The 22639-nt window shown below is 43.2% G+C and overlaps 2 protein-coding genes across 2 annotated transcripts in view; both read left to right on the top strand.

Annotated features, from left to right (window-relative positions):
* The window catches only part of m1ap (meiosis 1 associated protein), a 60247-nt gene extending 46766 nt beyond the window's left edge, over positions 1–13481 (top strand). Inside the window, exons 8-10 of the mRNA XM_052033220.1 lie at positions 1799–2005; positions 4436–4600; positions 13314–13481. Of these exons, the coding sequence (XP_051889180.1) occupies positions 1799–2005; positions 4436–4600; positions 13314–13481 (540 nt within the window). The remainder of the gene's footprint in view (positions 1–1798; positions 2006–4435; positions 4601–13313) is intronic.
* The window catches only part of LOC127580023 (uncharacterized), a 399650-nt gene that overhangs the window by 156927 nt on the left and 220084 nt on the right, over positions 1–22639 (top strand).

The following is a 22639-nucleotide window of genomic DNA, read 5'->3' as shown; positions in this document are numbered from 1 at the left end:
ACATTGAGTCAGTACAGAGTGCATTGTTGTAGTACAGGTAAAAACAATAGCAGTACAGAGTAAAGTGTCACAGCTATAGAGAAAATGCAGTGCAATAAGGTGCGAGGTCACAACAAGGTAGATCGTGAGGTCATGGTCCATCTCATTGTATAAGGGAACTGTTCAATAGTCTTATCACAGTGGGGTAGAAGCTGTCCTTAAGCCTGGTGGTACGTGCCCTCAGGCTCCTGTATCTTCTACCTGATGGAAGAGGAGAGAAGAGAGAATGTCCCAAGTGGGTGCGGTCTTTGATTACGGTGGCTGCTACACCAAGACAACGAGAGATAAAGAGTCCAAGGAGGGGATGCTGGTTTCCGTGATGCGCTGGGCTCTGTCCACAACTCTCTGCAGCTTCTTGCGGTCCTGGACAGAGCAGTTGCCGTACCAAGCCATGTTACATCCAGATAGGATGCTTTCTATGGTGCATCGGTAAAAGTTGGTGAGAGTCAAAGGGGACAAACCAAATTTCTTTAGCCTCCTGAGGAAGTAGAGGCACTGATGAGCTTTCTTGGCTGTGGCTTCTATGTGATTTGACCAGGACAGGCTGTTGGTGATGTTCACTCCCAGGAACTTGAAGCTCTCAACTCTCTCGACCTCAGCACCATTGATGTAGACAGGCGCATGTACACCGCTCCCTTTCCTGAAGTCAATGACCAGCTCTTTTGTTGACATTGAGGGCAAGGTTGTTGTCATGACACCATTACACTAAGCTCTCTATCTCCTTCCTATACTCCGACTCATCGCTGTTTGAGATACGGTCTGCAACGGTGGTATCATCTGCAAACTTGTAGATGGAGTTAGAGTAGAATCTGGCCACACAGTCATGAATGTATAGGGAGTAGAGTAGAGGGCTGAGGATGCAGCCTTGTGTTGAGAGTAATCGTGCCGGAGGTATTGCTGCCTATCCTCACTGATTGTGGTCTGTTTGTTAGAAAGTCAAGGATCCAGTTACAGAGGGAGGTGTTGAGTCCTAGGTCTCGGAGTCTGGTGACAAGCTTACTTGGGATTATTGTATTGAAGTCAGAGCTATAGTCAATAATAGTCTAATGTAGGTGTCTTTACTGTCCGGATGCTCCAGAGCTGAGTGTAGGGCCAGGGAGATAGCATCTGCTGTAGGCCTGTTTCGGCGATAGGCGAATTGCAATGGGTCCAGGTTGTCTGGTAGGCTAGAGTTGATGTGTGCCATGACCAACCTCTCAAAGCACTTCATGGTGGTGGACGTCAGAGCCACTGGTCAGTAGTCACTGAGGCATGTTACCTTGCTTTTCTTCGGTACCGGGATGATGGTGGTCTTCTTAAAACAGGTGGGAACCTGAGCTTGAAGCAGGGAGAGGTTAAATATCCTTCCTAACCTGTAGGTCTTTGGAATGTGGGAGGAAACCGGAGCACCCAGAGGAAACCCACGCAGACATGGGGAGAACGTACAAACTCCTTACAGACAGTGGCCAGATTTGAACCCGGGTTGCTGGCGCTGTAAAGCATTATGCTAACCACTACACTACCGTGCCTGCCTATGCCACAAAAACAACTGTAAAAGATCCCTCTTCACCAGAAAAAGAACTGGACAGTGGTCCCAATTTATCCCTGATTCATCAACTCTTCAAGCAGATTTTCTGGTTTTCAATCCATTGCTATTCGTGGAACATTCCTGAGTGTTATTGGCAATCATATTTGTTACATAACAGCAGTAACTACATTTCAAATAGCCCTTCATTGGTTACATCAATGCAAGTAAATTCTTTCCTATTTTATATTGTAGAAAAGAGACTGGATGCTTTTAGCTCGTTCTGAGCCTCAGGTTATGAGAACTACATGGTCTGTTCATGTTGACTCCTATTACATCATACTGCCTTCAACCACCTTGAGTCTCCTGGTAAAGCCTGTGGCAGTGCAAGAGCTCCTTTTACCCTGTGATCTTCCTTACAGATTTGATGATCCACCCGAAACAGCTCTGAGTAAAATGGAGGTGAGTCACTGCTTTGGTTGTTCATACATTCTTGGAGGTCGAGACAGTAATGTTGTGAAGTGTTCTATTATTTACTTACAAATTGGATTTGTAATTTCCACGAGTGACTTAGATATTAGATGCAAGATAATTATTTGTATTATTACTTATAACAAATTAACAGGGTTCACAACATTGAATATTCTGTGCTGCAGATTTATTAAGCACACAGTCATTAAATCAGAATTAAAAGCCAGTCCTTATGGCAAAACCTATTCATCAGAGTTCTCAAACTTTTAATGGTTGCAAGGTCAGAACAAAGGTTGACCAGATCTAACTGAATTCCAAAGTACCATTGCCTTGCAATTGGATCATACAACACTGTTCGGTTCAGCACTATACAATTGAAAACCAAGGTAACCCAGAGTGAATTACATTTACAATCAGGTCAGTTGGGAAATTTGAATGGCACACCTTGTAGCCACAAAGTGATTTTCCATCAGGGAAGCATGTGATGACATCATTTCCCACACAACACTCCTTTTGGAGAATTTCAGGGAAACTAGACAAGATCATCCTGTGCACTCCTTCTCTAGGCTGTAATCCTTCAGCGCTGACCTGGGAGGTCTCCAGGTAACTGGAACTTCAGTCATCAGCAACCAAGCTCACAGTCTGCTGCACCCACTTGTCTCACTGTCTCCTAGTCTCTCCTATTCACCAGTGCTACAATTCCTCCTCTTATAAGAAATAGGATCATGAGTAAGCAATTGGCTCAATGTGTTCTGCCACTCGACAAAGTCATTGCTGGTCTGATCTTAGCCACAAATTCACATTCCTGCCTTTGCCACATAACTCATCTTACATCGTGCAAAAATTTGTCCATCTCAACCTTGAATATATTCAGTGATTCAACCTTAACGACAGATTGAAGTATTGAATGTAAAATATTCACAACCCTCTGAGAAAAAGACTCCTTTTTCTTAGGTTCTCTGGGTCTAGTTTCTGCTCTGAGGGGAAATGTCTTCTCATCATCTACCCTGCCAAGCCTCCTCAAAGCTTATATATTTCACTGAGACACCTCTCATCTTCTAAACTCCAATGTCTATAGGCTCAACCAGCTTCTCATAAGTCAACCTCCTTCCATATAGTGATGTCCCAATTCTCCCTCCCATCTCAGCCTTGATGCTTTCTGATCAGCAGCCCCTCCCAATTTCAAGTGTCATACTACCAGAGTGATTGCCATCAATAGACATAGACATAGAACAGTACAGCACAATACAGGCCCTTCGGCCCACAATGTTGTGCCGACCTTTAAACCTCGCCTAAGACTATCTAACCCCTTCCTCCCACATATCCCTCTAACTTAAATTCCTCCATATGCTTATCTAGTAATCTCTTGAATTTGAACAATGTACCTGCCTCCACCACTGCCCCAGGCAGCGGTTTCCATGCACCAACCACTCTCTGGGTTAAAAACCTTCCTCTGACGTCTCCCTTGAATTTCCCACCCATTACTTTGAAGCCATGCCCTCTTGTATTGAGCATTGGTGCCCTGGGAAAGAGGTGCTGGCTGTCCACTCTTTCTATTCCTCTTAATATTTTGTATACCTCTATCATGTCTCCTCTCATCAATGACTGATAATACACTCTAAGCCAGAGCCCAATCAGAATGAAAGTGTGTGATGCCTAATAACTTTCAGCCCAAGGCCTTCAACCACAGTTTTTGATGCAGTAGGACAGTAACCAAAATGCCAGCAACTCACAATGCTGTGATATATCTTGTTTGTTTCAGAGTTGAATAACATAGACAACTCAACAATTATTTGGTCATATTTTTTCCATATGTGGATCAATGATTTCCCAACTTGACAATGGTCGCCAGCATTCCATATCAGTGTCTTCTTTACTAAGGCAAAAAAATATTCAATCTTCAAGGAATTCCTTCTTATAAGTGAACAAAGGGAACGTTTTCACCAGTTGTATCTGTGACAACTAACCATTTTAAGACTAACAGATTCTGAATAGAAGATAAGGGTTAGGGTTATTATTATTACATTATTGCAATATAAAAACTAATCATTCTTAGGCAGCACTATCCAAGCACATAGATGAACAGATGAGCCCACAACCTGTGCACTGTGCAAATAGAAAGATCCTGGTAAAAGTATACATAGAACAGCAGGGGACAGGCCATTCCGCCCACGATGTTGTTCTTATCTTGATGCCAATTTATACTAAATGTCCTGTGTATCATCCATATCCCTCCGTTTCCTTCATATGCAATTAAGCAATCTGTATACACAGTGCAGATCTACCCCTTCATGCATTTACTATGTGTTTATTTTCCAATGGGATAGGATGGCGTTTCAAGAAGCCAAATGTTCTCAGCAGCTGGGTCTCCATGAATTAAAAAGAAACAGAAATCAAAAGTTTTCTTTTGTACTTTTGAAGGAGATATTGGATGGGCTCGATGTGGAATCAACATTTAACCCACTGAGCCTGAAAAGTAATCTGTATAAGCATCTCAGAGGAACTTTAGTTAGATCTCCTTATCGTCAGCAACCAAAGCAAGTGCAGCGGAGAGAGCAACATCATCCTGAACAACTACACAGACAGGTATTTATCTTCATTTTAAATTGGTGATCTAATTTATACAAGATTATTAACTGGTTAAAGAACATATTCCCAAAATGAAGGATTAAAGAGTATTTCCTCCCAAAGGAGGGATATTCTCAGATTCAGCAGTTTAAAATCTCAGTATTTCTTCTCAAAGACCAAAACTGATTACCAAAAATAATTCCCACTTCCATGCATGCTGGAGGCCACTGTGGCAGTAGTAGCATCATTTGGCACCAAACACTTCAATGTTATATTGCATGTGGGCTTCAAAATGCAAGAGCAGGCCTTATCAGGAGGGCGAAGATCTGGTCTTACACAAGGTCTCACCCTCACCTGAGTTGCAGTTAGAGAGTCAGTCACTGTACTAAGCTATATAACCCTCACTTATGATCCTAATGTCTTCTCTATATTTAAGGGATTCTTTTATTTGGGGTGTTGTTTGTTGCTTGTTCTCGAGTAAGACCATGACATGTAGTCTATAGTGTTGCGATGTGTACAAAGAACGCTGATCAGACCAATCTGGGCTCGAAAGTTCTTTTCACACAGGTAAGTTGGTTTATTATTGTAACTTGTACTGAGGTACAGTGAAAAACTTGTCTTGACTACCGTTCATACAGATCAATTCATTACACAGTGCATTGAGGTAGTACAGGGTAAAATAATAACAGAACGCGGAATAAAGTGTTAGAGTTTCAGAGAAAGTGCAGTGCAGGCAGACAATAAGGTGCAAGGTCAAAACGAGGTAGATTGTGAGGTCAAGAGTCCATCTTTTCGTACTAGGGAACCATTCAATAGTCTTATAACAGTGGAATAGAAGCTGTCCTTGAGCCTGGTGGTACGTGCCTCCACGGTTTGGTATCTTCTGTCCGATGGGAGAAGGGAGAAGAGAGAATGTCCAGTGGTATAGGGATGCTGTAGCATCAGTGGTTCTTGATTTTTGAGATTTTCTTTTCTTCTTTGCTTCCTCTATTCTAGCTTCCTCATATGAATAAGCACTGCTTTTTATGTGTGTATACCAAGCCAGGACAGCTCAATGCTTGTTTTTCCCAGTGGTATGTGTCAATGCTGAAACCCTTCAGGGATGTTCCAAGAGAGTCTTTGAATCTCTTTTCCTGCCCATCAAGTGATCGTTTGCCCTCAGTCAGCTCTTTGTACAAGATGTTGGTGAGACTGCACCTGAAGTATTGTATGCAGTTTGGATTGCCGTACTATAGAGAGGATATGATTAAACTAGAGAGGATGCAGTAAAGATTCACCAGGATGTTGCCAGAATTGGAGGTGTTGAGTTATAAAGAAAGACTGGATAGGCTGGGGCTGTTTTCCATGGTGAAGGAGATTGAAGGGTGACCGTAGGGGCATAGACGAGTTGGATAGTCACAGTCTCTTTCCCATGGCAGGGGAGTTTAAAACTTGAGGGCATAGGTTTAAGGTGAGAAGGGAAAGATTTAAAGGGGCAAAAAACAAATTGCTGGAGGAGCTCATCAGGTCAAGCAGCATCTGTAGAGCCAAAGGGCTAGTCAACATTTCGGGTTGAGACCTTGCACCAGGAGAGAGTCTTTTTCCCAGGGGGCACATATCATTACGAGAGGGCATGGGTCTAAGGTGAAAGGGGGAAAGTTTAAAGGAGATTAGCAAAGCAGGTTTTTTACACAGAGACTGGAAGCTGCCTGGAACGAGCTGCCAGGGAAGATGACAGAACCAGGTATAATAGCAAAGCTTAAGAGGCATTTAGACAGGCACATGAACAGACAGGGAATGGAGGGATATGGACCATGTGCAGCCAGATGGCATTAGTTTAATTTGGCCAGTTGTACTTTTCTATGTTCTAGTTAATAATTAACTGAAAATTGAATGTGATTTTCATTTTATATATAACCTTTCCTGTTATCCCAAAGAAATTTACAATCAATGAAGTAACTTTGTTGTAATTCAGGAAACATGACCACCAGTGGCAAGCACCCAAACAGTAATATGATTGTGACTAAATAATCTGTTTTATTTATGGGTGTTGGTTTATTTTGTCAATATAACACCATGGGATCTTTGACATCCACCTCGGGAAATAGGCAGCGCCTCTGTTTAACTATAGTGTTTGGTTATAGTAAAGGGAGAACTACCATTGGCAATATTTTCCTGTCACTGTTGAAAGTCTTGATTATTAATATTGCTGGTTGCATCTAATAATCAGCGAAAAGTGTGCTACGTTTTTAACATTTCTGAGCAAAGAAAGGCACTGGCATGTCAAACCTGGTAAGGAAGGTGGAATATTCAAAGCAACTTAAGTAAACCCATGAAATTCACAAGCATCAACCCTGCTAGCTCCCAGATTTGATCTCTAGTATGTGCTGGAGTAGCAGATCTTAGCTCATCTTGCTGTTATGAGTACAGGCAAGCCCTGTGTTATAGCGAGGTCACTTTCCCAGAAAACCATTCGTATTATGACTTTCAATAACGGGAAACCCTATTTCCCATTGAATCTTATGTTATAAGTGGAGATGTGCATCCTACAGAATGTTTTTCTCTGAACATTAATGATAATACCACAGCTGCTGCTTTGTGGTGGTGGTGGGGTGGGGGGCGGGCGCCACTTAGGTGATTGCCTTGTCAGTTTCCAAAGTGGCCAGCAGCTGTGTTTGGAAACATAAGCGGCTGCAGATGCTGTAACCTGGAGCAAAAAACAAACTGAAGGCTGGAAGGTGATGGTGGGACAGCTAAGGAGAGAGGATGAAAGGGGCAGATGGAGCCAGGTGTAGAGAGGAGAGAGTGGCAGTAGATGGCAGCCTCTTGTGTCTCCATTTATCACCTTCCAGCTTTCAGTTTGAATGGAGGCATGTGCTTTTGAACGTATACAGATAAGATAGTTTAATGATATATCTCACAACAAATACCAGTAAATAACATGGAAAACTCTTGGTAAAAAGTGCTAGGCAGCAAAATGCTAAAATGAAGCAACATTATCTGTACATGCATCAAAATAGCGAGTTGAAAAAAATAGACAAAATTTGTTTCTTCTTTCGCATTTTGTGTATTTATTTAATTTTTTCCAACATAAATTCTGTAAAAGTGAATTTTATTCCATATCTTGGATTTTTGGGTAGTGATTTGTGAACTCCATAATGGCAGCTTTCCGTTACCCGAATGGTCGTTACGCGGGGGTTGCTCGTACATTTACATAGAACACTACAGCACAGTACAGGCCCTTCTGCCCACAATGTTGTGCTGACATTTTATCCTGCTCTAAGATCTATCTAACCCTTCCCCCCCCCACATAGCTCCCCATTTCTCTATCATTCATGTGTCTATCTTAAAGTCTGTTAAATGTCCATATTGTATCTGCCCCCACAACCTCTGCCGGCAATGAGTTCCACACACCCAGCACTCTCTGTGTAAAAAACTTACCCCTGACATTCCCATTATACCTTCCTCCAATCACCTTAAAATTATGCCCCCACGTGTTAGCCATTGTCGCCCTGGGAAAAAGTTTCTGACTGTCCACTTGATCTATGCCTCTTATCATTTTGTACACCTCTATCAAGTCACCTCTCATCCTCCTTCTCTTCAAAGAGAAAAGCCCTAGCTTACTCAGCCTGTCCTCGTAAGACATGCACTTTAATCCAGGCAACATCCTGGTAAATCTCCTCTGCACCCTCACTAAAGCTTCCACATCCTTCCTATAATGAAGTGACCAGAACTGAACACAATACTCCAAGTGTGGTCTGACCAGAGTTCTATAGAGCTGCAACATCACCTCGCAGCTCTTGAACTCAATACCCTGACTAATGAAGGCCAACACATCATATGCCTTCTTAACAACCATATCAACCTGCGTGACAACCTTGAGGGGTCTATGGACGTGGACCCCAAGATCCCTCTGTTCCTCCACACTGCTAAGAGTCCTGCCATTAACCTTGTATTCTGCCTTCAAATTCGATCTCCAGAAGTGTATCACTTCACACTTATCCGGGTTGAACTCCATCTGCCACTTCTCAGCCCAGGTCTGCATTCTATCAATATCCTGCTGTAATCTACAGCAACCTTCTACACTATTTCTAGATGATACAAAGGCCTTGGGGTGTCATGAGGTGAATCCTTCATGACAGGAAACCCAGCCTCTAACCAGATTTTGTAGCCATCATATTTGGCTAGTGCATTTGAGTTTCTGGTCGATGGTGACCCCAGGATGTTGCTGGTGGGGGACTTGGCGATGATAATGGCATAGAATATAAGGAGTAGGTGGTTAGATTCTTTGTTGCAGAAGGGGGTCATTGCCTACACTTTTGTGTTGTGTATGTTGCCTGTTTCTTATCATCCCATGGTAGATCTTGTTGCCTGCAGGCGTGAGCTACTTTATTTGCTGAGGAGTTGTGAATGAAATTTAATGCTGTGCAATTGTCAGCAAACAGCCCCACGTCTTCCCTTACATTGGAAAGAAGGTCATTGATAAAGCAGCTGAAGACGGTCAGGCCTAGGACACTACCTTAAGGAACTCCTCCAGTATTCAGGTGAGATGATTACCCTCCGACAACCACAGTCTTTTTCCTTTACGCGAGGATAACGCCAACTACTTTTTCCAAGTTCTTTCTCCCGTTGGTAGCTATTACTTCAGTTTTACCTTGGCATCTTGATGCCGCAGTTGGAGAAATGCTGCCTTGATGTAAAGGGCTGTCACCCTCACCTCATCCTGGTTGAGTGATACCGTAATAACAACCTCATGCCCAATGTCAACAAAACCAAGGAACTAACAGTTGACTTCAGAAGGAGGAAGTCAGGAGACCACAAGCCAGTTCTCATTGGTGGATCATAGGTGGAGAGAGTTAGCAGCTTTAAATTCCTGGGCGTTAACATCTCAGATGATCTGTCCGAGGCCCAGCACATAGATGCAATCACAAAGAAGGTGTGCCAGCGCCTCTACTTTCTTAGAAGCTTAAGGAGATTTGGCATGTCACCAAATACTCCAACAAACTTCTACAGATGCACTGTTGAAAGTATCCTGACTGGTATCATGGCTTGGTGCGACAATTTCAACGCACAGGAATGCAAAAGGCTGCAGAGAGCACACAGCCTGGTCCATCATAGGCACAGCCCTCGCTCATTCAAAGCATATATGAGGCACTGCTTCAAGAAGGCATCAAAGATCCCCACCATCCAGGTCATGCCCTCTTCTCACTGCTACCATCAGGCAGGAGGTACAGAAGCCTGAAGTCACTATCACCAGGTACTTTCCTACAACCATCAGATTCTTGAACTGACCTGCACAACCTTAATCCTACCTCAGCAACAGAACACTACAGATTACCTCCTGTACTACCTTGGATTTGTCTCTGATTGTGTTTTTTTTGCACTAATGTCTTGTTTTTTTCACTGTCTTATATAATTTATGTGTAACATGTTCTGTGCGTTGTCTGAATCTACGTGCCTGTGATGCTCCTGCAAGCAAGTTTTTCATTGTAGCTGTACCTCATCGTACTTGTGCACATGACAATAAACTCGACTTCCCTGGAATTCAGGACCTCGGTCCATGTTTGGATCAAATAGACTGAATGGACAGGGATTAGGTTAGATTTATCCTGATTTTTTGTGAAAAGGACACAACTGGGCAATTTTCCACATTGTCAAGTACATGCCAATGTTGAGACAGTTCTGGAACAACTCGGCTAGAGGCGCAGCTAGTTGTAAATCTTCAGTACAATAATTGGGGTGTTCTCTGTGCCATATCCAGAGTTCTCAGCCATTTTTTTGATGTTATGTGGAATTAATCGAATTCACTGTTGACTGTCTTCGTTGATAGTGGAGATCTCAGGAAGAAACCAAGATAATCCATTTATGGATCATCTCTTTGGCAGTTCTGGATGACTGTTTTCATGCAAATGTTTAAACTTTTTCTTTAGCACTCAGCCTCACAATCATTCTTGGGGCCCCTTCTCCCAATATGTGTTTAATTGCCCACCACCATTCACAACCTGATGTGGTAAGGCTTCAAAGCCTTGATTTAAACTGTTGGTTGTGAGATTGCTTAGCTCTGTCTGTTGGAGGCTGTTCTTGCTGTTTAGTATGCATATAGTCCTGCAGCTTCACTTGCCTGGTGCTGATCCCAGTATGTCCTTCTGCGCTGCTTATTGAATCAGGTTTGATTCCCTGAGCGAGGGACATGAGGTTACAGATTGTGGGGCTCTACATTGCTGCAGGGCATCATGGATTCCCAATTTTGAGCTGCCAGATCTGTTCTGATTCTATCCCATTTAGTACATTTGTAGTGCCACACAGTATAATGGACGGTGTCTTTAATGTAATGTTAGGACACTTTCCCCATACCATTACCATGGTGGACAGGTACATCTGTCGCAGATAGATTGGTGAGGAAGAATCAAAAGAGTTTATCCTTTATGTTGTTTCATTCATTTCCTGCCATTGTGGCAGTTATGACCATCAGGACTTGATTAGCTCAGATCTAGTCACTCTCGGTGATGGACATTAAACTGTGTCTTCCAAATCTTGTTCAACATGGACTAGCACTGATTTATCAGCTTAAGGAGGACCAGAAATGGTAATCAGCCCATGTTTGACCTGATGACATGAGACCTCAGGTGATTTGGAGTCATGTTGAGGACTCCAATGGCTACTTCCATCTGCCTGTATCTGCCTGTACCACCAACTTTGACAGGTCTGCACCTGGGACGACTTACCGAGGAACCATAATGGAGAAGTCTGGCACATTGCCTGTAAGGTATAATCTTGCAAGGCTACGTCAGGCTGTTGCTTGACTAGTCTGTGGGACAGCTCTCTCCAATTGTACACAGTTCCCCAGATGGTTGTGAGGAGAGCTTTGCAAGGTCGGCTGGGCTGGGAGCGACTTTTCTGTGTTGCAAATCAGTGCCATGGTCGAAGCCAAGTAGCTTGTCCAGTTTTATTCCTTCTCTGTTTGATCACCATGGTAATGATACATCAGAGTGGCCTGCTTGGTCACTTCAGAGGACGTTTAATAATCAAACACGTGGATGGATCTGGAGCCCTGTGTAGGGCAGCAGATTTCCTCCCCTGATGGACATTTGTGAACTAGATGGCTTTTTACAACAATCCAGTAGTTTTCATGGTCATCATTACGAAGATTTGTTCTTTTTGTTATGTTGTAAAGCTGGAGAAGAACACCTACTTCTCTAAGCACTGCAAAAATAACTTAAAATGTACATTTTTTGTACCTCAGTGAAGAATGTGCCTCAACCAGTTCTACCTTAAAATAACCATTAGGATTTCCTTTATCATTGTTCCCCAAAATTTGCACATTAAAATGAACCAACAGTGAAATAGGCAGGTGCTTTAGCTGCTCAGGGGTAGACCCCAGTGGGCTGCTCATCAACTGTTAAGAGGTCAGCAAGCTTATCAGTGGTATTTTTGAGACTGGAATTGGAATTGGTTTACTGTTGTCACATGTACCGAGGTACAGTGAAAAACTTGTCTTACATACCGTTCATACAGATCAATTCATTACACAGTGCATTGAGGTAGTACACTCCAGCAGTCCCATGTTAATATTACCCCAAAATTTCTAATGCCAGCAGAGTAAACTCCACAACTAATAGCTAGAGAGCAACAGCTTTAATAAGCTACGGAAACAACAATTTTTAATAGTGTCTTTAATGTAGCAATTAACAATTGTAGCAAGGAAAACATGCTATTAACGCCAAAATAAATACGAAGGCAGTGAAACAAATTATCTGGGAAGGCACTTGAGATCTTAATTAAATGTTGTGCAATATACTTGTGTATGCACGTCCATACAGGGATGGCCCAACCCCCAAGATAAAGTAATGCCATTCATGGTGAAATAAAAGGGTGCAATTAAAGAAATTTGATTGTCATAAATAAGATTTACATTTTACGTTCTGTTTTTTTTTTAATTTTCATATCTTTACTAACTTCCGTGTCAAGACTGAAACTGTAATCTGCAGTTCTGAATTTGAAAATAGGCTCTCTGATTTGAACTTTGATAACGAGACTTTGTTTCCTCACCAACTTTAGGCGATTAAATAAGCTTTCGTGTTGTTGCAACTGCACCTAAAAGTAAGAAGCACCAAATCAAAATTAAAACAAGATTTACCTTTAATCACATTCTTTCTCTTGAAAGTGATATCTCTTGTTTCCTTGGACTAGTAAGGCTCCCAAACATTGTGAATCAAGATCATGAGTGGCTGTACCTCCAGCTGCCATTCCCAAAATTTTGAAATTTCCTTTCGATACCTCTGCACTCCTTAGAATATACCCCTTTGAGAATGCTTTTGGTTACCTGTCCATGAGGTTCTCTGTATTTTTGTTTGATAATCCTTGTAAGTGGCTTTGCATATAAACAGTCACTGTAAGTTGTTGTCACTAGCTGACTTATTAACCTTAGATGACATCTGAGTCAAGCCCCATTTACTGTTCCTTGGTGACAGACACTATTCTTTATCAGAAGGGCATCAGCAGACACTGGTAGTTGATAGTTACCCACTCCCAATTCCTCCCACCGCCACCACTTCCCTGTTTAGCCTGTTGATATAAAGGCTAATTTTAGTGCTTTAGTTATTGCCTTGGCTGAGATCAGTCAACACGCCATAGATTATGAATTGAACTGGGGTCTTTCAGCCAACTGGAAAAGTCAATGGATAGATGTAAACAGGAATTATTCATATTTTTGAGATACACCATTAATCACGTCTTTATGTTTCCTCTCTAGCAGAACAGGCCGAACCAAAATAAAATGAAAGCTGCAGTGGCTCCCCTCCCATTAGTTCATCAGCCTGCCAATCAGCCCAAGAATCTCAGGCCTACATTGTCTGTAAGCACTTGTTCCTATAGAACAGCCTCATTCTCAGATGAAGAAGAGTTTTTGTCAGGCTCATAATACAGGTCGTCCCCAGGTTAAGGCAGTGTTCCATTCCTATGAATTGTTTGTAAGCCGCAAGTTGGAAATGCATCTGCGAACCAGGTTCCCACGTGGCAGAAGATACCTGCAGCCGTGCAGCAGCCGGCAAATCCATACTGCTGGTCTCCCAAACGCTCATTCATATATACGGGCTGTATATAAATTGAGCGTTTGTAAGCTGGAGAGGATCTGTACATTGTTTGCTTTAGTTTTTGTCAACCAATGTTAAAATGGTAGAATGTAATTTACATTGAAACTGCAGAGCCTCTAATTTATGGGTTGTACTAGACAGAGAAATGTGTTATATTTTCTGGTCAGAAATTATAGAATATTATTTGGGTTACATGGCCATTGGTAATGTTTCTGATAATATTTTCAGTCAATGCTGGCCGCTCCTAGACTTCTTTATGGATTAAATTTTATCACCTAGTTCTTTTGCTTGTAAGAACCTGACCTTTCCCTTCCCATATACAAATTTAAATAAAATAGAGTTAATCGACAAAAATCTTTTCTTCCACTGCAGGAAGAAAAGTACACCATTTCAAACCTGTTCCATTTTGGATTATCAGTCTCTGAATTGGCAGTCATAGTTAGAGAATGGTTAAGATGTGATGAGGGCCCAGATTGAGATTTGGGGGGGGGGGGGGGGGGGGGGGGAAGGGGGGCTTATGGCAGATACACCATGTAAGAGAAGAAAAGAGGAAGTTTTGAGGTTCACGTAACTGGAATACTTGGTTTGACCTTGCATATGTGAGTGTCCAAGATGAAAAATGTTCATTTTATCAACATCACTTCCTTTACTAACTGAAAAAATGTTTACTAGTTTAGAGCTTTATCTTGTACTTTTTCACTAATTTATTGTAATACAAACCACCCTGTGTTTTCCCATCTATTAAGGATCACACATAAACAAATCTGAATATAGTTTTCATTTTCCTTGGATCGGAGCAGAGTGTTTTCACATATACTGAATAACACAAGAAAGATGAATTGGCAAAACAATAGTCGAAGTGATGCCATAGACTGTGAGAGCAAACTCAGAGTTGAATTTAAGTTTCTCCATCTCAATCCACTCTTGATAGGGAGAGATCACAAAGGGCAAGGCCACCTGCTTGTTAACACCACAACTATGTGCAGTACGAGAAGCCAGGGTGATGAGAAGTAAAATTGTCTGAAATTTTGGGTGGAGGGGAAGGAGAATATAAAGGGTGCACTCTGTTCAATGTTAAAAATGAGGAGTAAGACATCAGTTGTTCACCACCTACATTCAATAAACCAGAATCTGGTTATTAGCATAGTTGTTGGTACATTCTTAATTTTAAACAACCAGATGTTTGCAGTTCCTGTTAAATGAGGAACTGTTTACACCATTTATCAGAATCATCCTCTGGATACTTTCTGTGAAATTTAAGGAAAAATATCTTGTGTTGTATGATTTCATGAGTATTTGCAATTATCCATTATTGTGAAACTTTAATATTACTATTAATTGTTGAATAAATACTACATTTTATATGACACTCAAAAAGATATTGAACAGCTATAATCTCTGTGACTTAAATAAAAGGATGAAACATAAAATAATTAACATCACTAGTACTGATGAGTACTTGGTAGTTGGCAATGGACATGGAGGGCCAGAGGGCCTATTGCTGTGCTGAAAAATGTAGCATACAGCTACAGATATTCATTTGGAAACTACAGTGTGTCGCACCTCTCAATGGTGTGAGGCCGCGCCTGCCATGAGACTCCATCAGAGCTGAATAATGGAGGTTGGTAACACACACAGATCTCTGTGACTCTCACTTCCTTTGTAGCCTATTATGCAGATGGTCTGTGTGTGCCGCAGGAAGAAGTTCTGGAGACACAAGAGACTGCAGTTGCTGGAATCTGGAGCAACAAACAATCTGCTAAAGCAACTCAAGGGGTCGAACTGGGGAGGAAAGAAAACGTCGACGATTTGGATCGAAACTCTGATGACATTCACCAGCAGAGAGCTTATATTTCCTCCAAAAAAACTGCAATTCCTCAATACAACTATGAAGTCAGTGGAACTGAATGTCATGGAGCAGGATATGCTTTCTTTTACAGCACTTTTAGCAGTGCTAATCAGGAATTAATTTCTACACATGATTTCTGTTCAGCGTGCCCCTCCAAATACTGTCCAGTTTAAATTCCTGTACATCCCGTACAAGTAATATTGAAGGCTAAAGTAAACTTCTAACAACCCTAAGATACTGAAGCAGGACTACGTCATTCAGCCCATTTCATGGCTACTGTTTTGTCTCAATGCCACTTCCTTCTACTAACCATGTTCCTTCATATCCCTTAATATTCTTGGTATCCACCTTGAATATACTTGGTGACTTAGCATCAACAGCCCTCTAGAATAGAGAAGTCAGCAGCCTGTGGATGAAGAAATTGCTTCTCATCTCAGTCCTGAAAGGCCCACTTGTTATTTTTGGGATTGTGACTCCTGGTTTTAGACACCCTAGCCAAGGGAGACGTCATCCTCACATCTACCCCAGTCAGCACTAATTTGATAGTTCAATAGTCTTATCACAGAGGGATAGAAGCTGTCCTTGAGCCTGGTGGCATGTGCCCTAAGGCTCCTGCATCTTCTGCATGGTGGGAGAGGAGAGGAGAGGAGAGAAGATAGAATGACCCAGGTGGGTGGGGTCTTTGATTATGCTGGCTGCTTCACCAAGGCAGCGAGAGGTATAGACAAGAGTCCATGGAGGGGAGGCTGGTTTCCGTGACGCACTGGGCTGCATCCACAACTCTCTGCAGTTTCTTGCAGTCCTGGGCAGAGCAGTTGCCATACCAAGCCGTGATACATCCAGATAGGATGCTTTCTATGATGCATCGATAAAAGTTGGTGAGTGTCAAAGGGGACATGCCAAATTTCTTTAGCCTCCTGAGGAAGTAGAGGCGCTGGTGAGCTTTCTTGGTCGTGGCGTCTACATGGTTGGACCAGGACAGGCTATTGGTGATGTTCACTCCTAGGAACTTGAAGCTCTCAACCCTCTCGACCTCAGCACCATTGATGTAGACAGGTGCATGTACACTGCCCCCTTTCCTGAAGTCAATGACCAGCTCTTTTTATTTTGCTGATATTGAGGGAAAGGTGGTTGTCATGACACCATGTCACTAAGCTCTCTATCTCCTTCCTGTACTCCGACTCAGTGGGCACAGCTCAGTACATGACAGAAACCAGCCTCCCCTCCATGGACTCTTGTCTGTACTTCTCACTGCCTCAGTAAAGCAGAGTGCAGAAGAGATTCATCAGGATGTGTCCTGAATTGGAGGACTTTAGTTATGGGGAGAGATTGGATGGGCTCAGTTTGTTTTCCCTGGAGTCAAGGAGGCTAAGGGATGACCTGATAGAAGCATATAAGATTATGAGAGGCAGAGATAGGGTAGATGAGGCTAGGGCAGTGGATGCTGTCTATATGGATTTAGCAAGGCCTTTGACAAGGTCCCTCATGGAGGCTAGTCTAGAAGGTTAGATCACATGGGGTCCAGGGTGAGATAGTGGATTGGATTCATAAGTGGCTTAGTGGTAGGAAGCAAAGGGTGATGGCCAGGGGTTGTTTCTCAGACTGGAGCCCTTTGTCTAGTGGTGTGCCACAAGGGTCGGTGCTGGGACCTGCTGTTTGTAATTTATCTAAACGATTTAGATGTGAATGTACAAGGCATGGTTAGTAAGCATGCAGATGATACTAAAATAGGTGGTGTTTTAGGTAGTGTAGAAGGTTATGAAAAATTACAGGGGGATCTTGATCAGCTAGGTATATGGGCTGATGATTGTCAAATGGCTTTCAATCCAGATGAATGTGAGGTATTGCATTTTGGGAGGTCAAACCAGGGTAGGACTAATACATGGTAGAGCCCGGGGAGTGTTATGGAACAGACAGACCTAGGAGTGCAAGTGCATAGTTTGCTGAAAGCAGTATCACAGGTAGTGAAGAAGGCATTTGGCATGCTGGCCTTCATCAGTCAGGGCAATGAGGAAAGGAGCAGGGAAGTTATGTTGCAGTTATATAAGACGTTGGTGAGGCCACACTTGGAGTATTGTGTACAGTTTTGCTCAACCTGTTATAGGAAAGATGTTATTAAACTAGAAAGATGCAGAAAATATTTACCAGGATGTTGCCTGAGCTTGGGGGCCTGAGTTACAAGGAGAGGTTGCATAGACTAGGACTTTATTCCCTGGAACGTAGGAGATTGAAGGGTGACCTGATAGAGGTGTATAAGATCATGAGGTCCATAGACAGGGTGAAAGCACATAGTCTTTTTCCCAGGGAAGGGGTGCTATAAACAAGAGGGCATAGGTTTCGATCAGAGGCGACAAATTTAAAAGGGACATCAGGGGCAGCTTCTTCACGCAAAGATATCTTTATTAGTCACATGTACATCAAAACACACAGTGAATTACATCTTTTTTGCGTAGAATGTTCTGAGGGCAGCTCACAAGTGTCGCCACGCTTCCGGCGCCAACATAGCATGCCCACAACTTCCTAACCCATACGTCTTTGGAATGTGGGAGGAAACCCACGCAGACACGGGGAGAATGTGCAAATTCCTTACAGACAGCGGCCTGAATTGAACCCAGGTTGCTGGCACTGTAATAGCGTTACGCTAATCGCTACACTACCGTGCCTAGGGTGGTGCGTATTTGGAATGAGCTGCCAGGAATAGTGGTTGAGGCAGGCACATTAGCGACATTTAAAAGCCATCTAGGTAAGTACATGGATAGGAGAGGTTTAGAGGGCTATGGACCAAATGCAGGCAGATGGAACTAGCTCATTGGGCAACAGCATGGACCAGTTGGGCCAAAGGGCCTGTTTTCATGCTGTATGACTCTATGACTCTGCTCCTATTTCTTGAGGTCCCAGCATGAACCTTACCTTTAGGGAACAAAGTGGAAAGAGAAATGATTGTGGATTTAGGATAACAGCTCATAGACCACATTGAAGAGAATGTGAATCGGACAGTTAATAGCTACATCTGAAAGGAAAGAAGAACTTACTCTGAGAAAGTGGAAGGAAGATAAAATAAAAGTCTTGTCCACAAGTTCTCCACTACATTGGTGTCAGGCATGGCCCAATTGGTAGTAGTCTTACCCCTAATTCAGAAGGATGTGTGTTTGTCACATAGAGACTTAAACATAATATCCAAGCTCTGCTGCCATACTGATGTAACACTACTTGAGAAGGAAAAGACAAATTTTCCCTCATGTCCTTGCCAATTTTCATCCCTCAGTGTAGCTATTGTTGTTGGTGGGATCCTACTGTGTGCAAATTCTCTGGTGCGCTTTCTGAGACCCAGTAAAAGGCAGGAAAAGGGATACTCAGTTAAACTGCATTTATTTCAATGCTCAAGGTTTAACAGGTAAGGCAGACGAACTAAGAATGTAGATTGGCTTTGAGGACTGGGATGTTGTAGCCATAACAGAAACATGACTGAGAGAAGGGCAGGACTGGCAGCTCAGTATTCCAGGATACAGATGCTACTGGCGTAACAGAGGTACAGGTAAGCGAGGAGGGGGTCTTGCCTTTTTGATAAGGGGGGATATAACAGCAATACTTAGAAACATAGAAAACCTACAGCGCAATTCAGGCCCTTCGGCCCACAAAGCTGTGCTGAACATGTCCCTAACTTAGAAATTACTAGGCTTACCCATAGCCCTCTATTTTTCTCAGCTCCATGTACCCATCCAAAAGTCCAAAAGTCTCTTAAAGTCCGCTTCCACCACCATTGCCGGTAACCCATTCCACACACTCACCACTCTCTGAGTAAAAAACTTACCCCTGACATCTCCTCTATACCTACTCCCCAGCACCTTAAATCTATGTCCTCTTGTGGCAACCATTTCAGCCCTGGGGGAAAGCCTCTGACTATCTACCCAATCAATGCCTCTCATCATCTTATATACCTCTATCAGGTCCCCCCTCATCCTCCGTCGCTCCAAGGAGAAAAGGCCGAGTTCCCTCAACCTGCTTTCATAAGGCATGCTCCGCATCCCAGGCAGCATCCTTGTAAATCTCCTCTGCACCCATTCTATGGCTTCCACATCCTTCCTGTAGTGAGGCGACCAGAACTGAGCACAGTACTCCAAGTGGGGTCTGACCAGGGTCCTATATAGCTGCAACAATACCTCTCGGCTCCTAAATTCAATTCCACAATTGATGAAGGCCAATACACCATATGCCTTCTTAACCACAGAGTCAACCTGTGCAGCCGCTTTGAGCATCCTATGGACTCGGACCCCAAGATCCCTCTGATCCTCCACACTGCCAAGAGTCCTACCATTAATACTATACTCTGCCATTGTATTTGACCTACCAGAATGAACCACTTCACACTTATCTGGGTTGAACTGCATCTGCCACTTCTCAGCCCAACTTTGCATCCTATCTATATCCTTCTGTAACCTCTGACAGCCCTCCAAAATATCCACAACATAGCTAACCTTTGTGTCATCCGCAAACTTACTAACCCATCTCTCCACTTCTTCATCCAGGTCGTTTATGAAAATCACTTAGAGATGATATTCTTGGGGGATCATTCACTGGGGCCATATGGGTAGAAACAAGAAGGGAAGAAGGGGAGGGTCACTCTAGTGGGGCTGTATTATAGACCCCCCCCCCAAAAATAGTCAGTGGGAAGTTGAGGAGCAGGTGTATAGAGAAATTGCTCATAGTTGTAAGAATAATAGGGTTGTATTAATGGGAAACTTTAATTTCCTGGTATTGACTGGGCCACCAAGGGTGTTAAGACCCCGGACGGGGTGGAATTTGTGAAGTGTAAGCCCACCCAGGGTGTTAAGGACCTGGATGAGGTAGAATTTGTGAAGTGTGTCCAGGAAAGTTTCCTGAGTCAATATCTAGAGGGCCCTACTTGGGAGGGTGCAATACTGGACCTCCTCTTGGGGAACGAGGTAGGGCAGGTACCTGAAGTGGCAGTCAGGGAGCACTTTGGCTCCAGTGACCATAATTCTATTAGTTTTAAGGTAGTGATGGAAAAGGATAGGACAGGTTCACAGGTTAGGGTCCTAAACTGGAACAGGGCTAATTTTGGGGAAATTAGACAGGATCTAGCAGAGGTCGATTGGGTGAGCCTGTTTGAGGGGGAAGGAACGAATGGCAAGTGGGAGGCTTTTAAGAGTGAGTTAGCAAGTATCCGGGAGCAATATGTTCCTGTTATGGTGAAGGGTAAACCTAGCAAGTTTAGGGAAACTTGGCTGATGAGAGATATTAAGGCTCTGGTCAAGAAAAAGATTGGGTTTAGGAGGTCAGGATCAAGCAAAACCCTTGATGACTGTAAAAAGATTAAGAATACTCTTAGGAGGGAAATCAGGAGGGCAAAGAAAGGGTATGAGATGGATCTGGCAGGTAAGGTTAAGGAAAACCCCAAGAGGTTCTATAGCTATATTAAGAGTAGAAGGGTAGCTAGGGAGAGAGTCGGTCCCCTTAGAGATCAGCAGGGCTGCCTATGCCTTGAGTCGCAGGACATGGGTGGGATTTTTAGCGAATATTTCTCAGTGTTTACTGAAGATAAAATCATGGTTGCTCAAGAGATATGGGAAACAAATGGAGATGTTTTGGAGGACATTCATATTACCAGACAGGAGGCATTTGCAGCGCAATAGGGTGGATAAATCCCCAGGGCCTGACCGAGTGGATCCTCAGACTCTGTGGGAAGCTAGAGAGGACATTGCAGGGGCCCTTGCGGAGATATTTGCTTCATCATTAGCCACTGGTGAAGTTCCCAAAGACTGGAAGGTGGCTAATGTTGTTCTGTCATTTAAGAAGGGTAGCAAGGACAAGCCAGGTAACTACAGGCCAATCAGCCTGACGTCAGTAGTGGGGAAGTTACTGGAGGAAATTCTGAGGGACAGGATCTACAAGCATTTAGATAGAGAGAGTCTGATTAGGAGGAGTCAGCACAGCTTTGTGTGTGGAAAGTTGTGCTTGATGAACCTTTAGAGTTTTTTGAAGAGGTGACCAAGATGAGGGTAGGGCAGTGGATGTTGTCTATTTGGACTTTAGCAAGGCTTTCAACAAGGTCCTGCATGGTAAACTCGTCTGGAAGGTTGGGTCCCATGGAATCCAGGGAGAGCTAGTTGGGTGGATTCAAAATTTGGCTCAGAGGTAGGAAGCAGAGGGTGGTGGCTGAAGGTTGTTTCTCGGAATGGAGGCCAGTGACTAGTGATGTGCCATAGGGGTCGATGTTGGGACCCTTGCTATTTGTTATTTATAGAAATGATTTGGGTGCAAATGCACAAGGCTTGATCAGTAAGTTTGGGGATGACACAGAATTAGGAGGTGTTGTTGATGGTGAAGAAGGTTATTGTAGATTACAGGAGGATCTTGATCAGTTGGGGAAGTGGGCCAAGGAGTGGCAAATGGATTTCAACGTGGATAAGTGTGAGGTGATGTATTTTGGAAAGTCAAACCAGTGTAGGACTTATACTATGAATGAACAAACAGCAAGATGCTAGAGGAACCCAGCAGGCCAGACAGCATCCATGGAGAAAAGCAGATGGTCAACGTTTTGGGTCAGGACCCATCTTCAGGACTGAAGATAGGAAAAGGGGAAGCCCAATATTATAGGAGAGGAAAACAGAGCAGTGATTGGTGGACAAAAGAGGGGAGGTGGGATGGGCACAAGGTGATGATAGGTGATAGGTCACTATCTCCTACCTGCATCTACCTTTCACCACCTTGTCCCCACCCCACCTCCCCTCTTTTGTGGAACGAGCTGCCAGAGGAAGTGGTTGAAGCAGGTATAACAGTATCATTTAAGAAGCACTTGGATAGGTTCATGGACGGGATATGCGCCGAAAGCAGGAAATTGGGACTAGCTAGGTGGGCACCGTGATCTGCATGGACTGGTTGGGCCAAATGGCCTGTATCCATGCTGTATTGCCCTATGACTCTAATAGTGGCTACACCAAAGAGAGCATTTTTGACTGAGAAATGACCTACAAATTTTCCAATAATATTCTATAATTAAAAAGGAAATAGGATATATCCTTTATGGGGAAATAATTTTCAGGACTATGTGGAAGTAAATACATGGGGTGGAATTAGTTAAACTATCCGTAAAGGGTTCTTTGTTGCAGAATAATT

Source organism: Pristis pectinata, chromosome 2 (assembly GCF_009764475.1).
Source record: "Pristis pectinata isolate sPriPec2 chromosome 2, sPriPec2.1.pri, whole genome shotgun sequence".
NCBI lineage: Eukaryota > Metazoa > Chordata > Chondrichthyes > Rhinopristiformes > Pristidae > Pristis > Pristis pectinata.
Note: the sequence above shows the minus strand (reverse complement) of the source record. Positions and strands in the feature narration are given on the sequence as shown.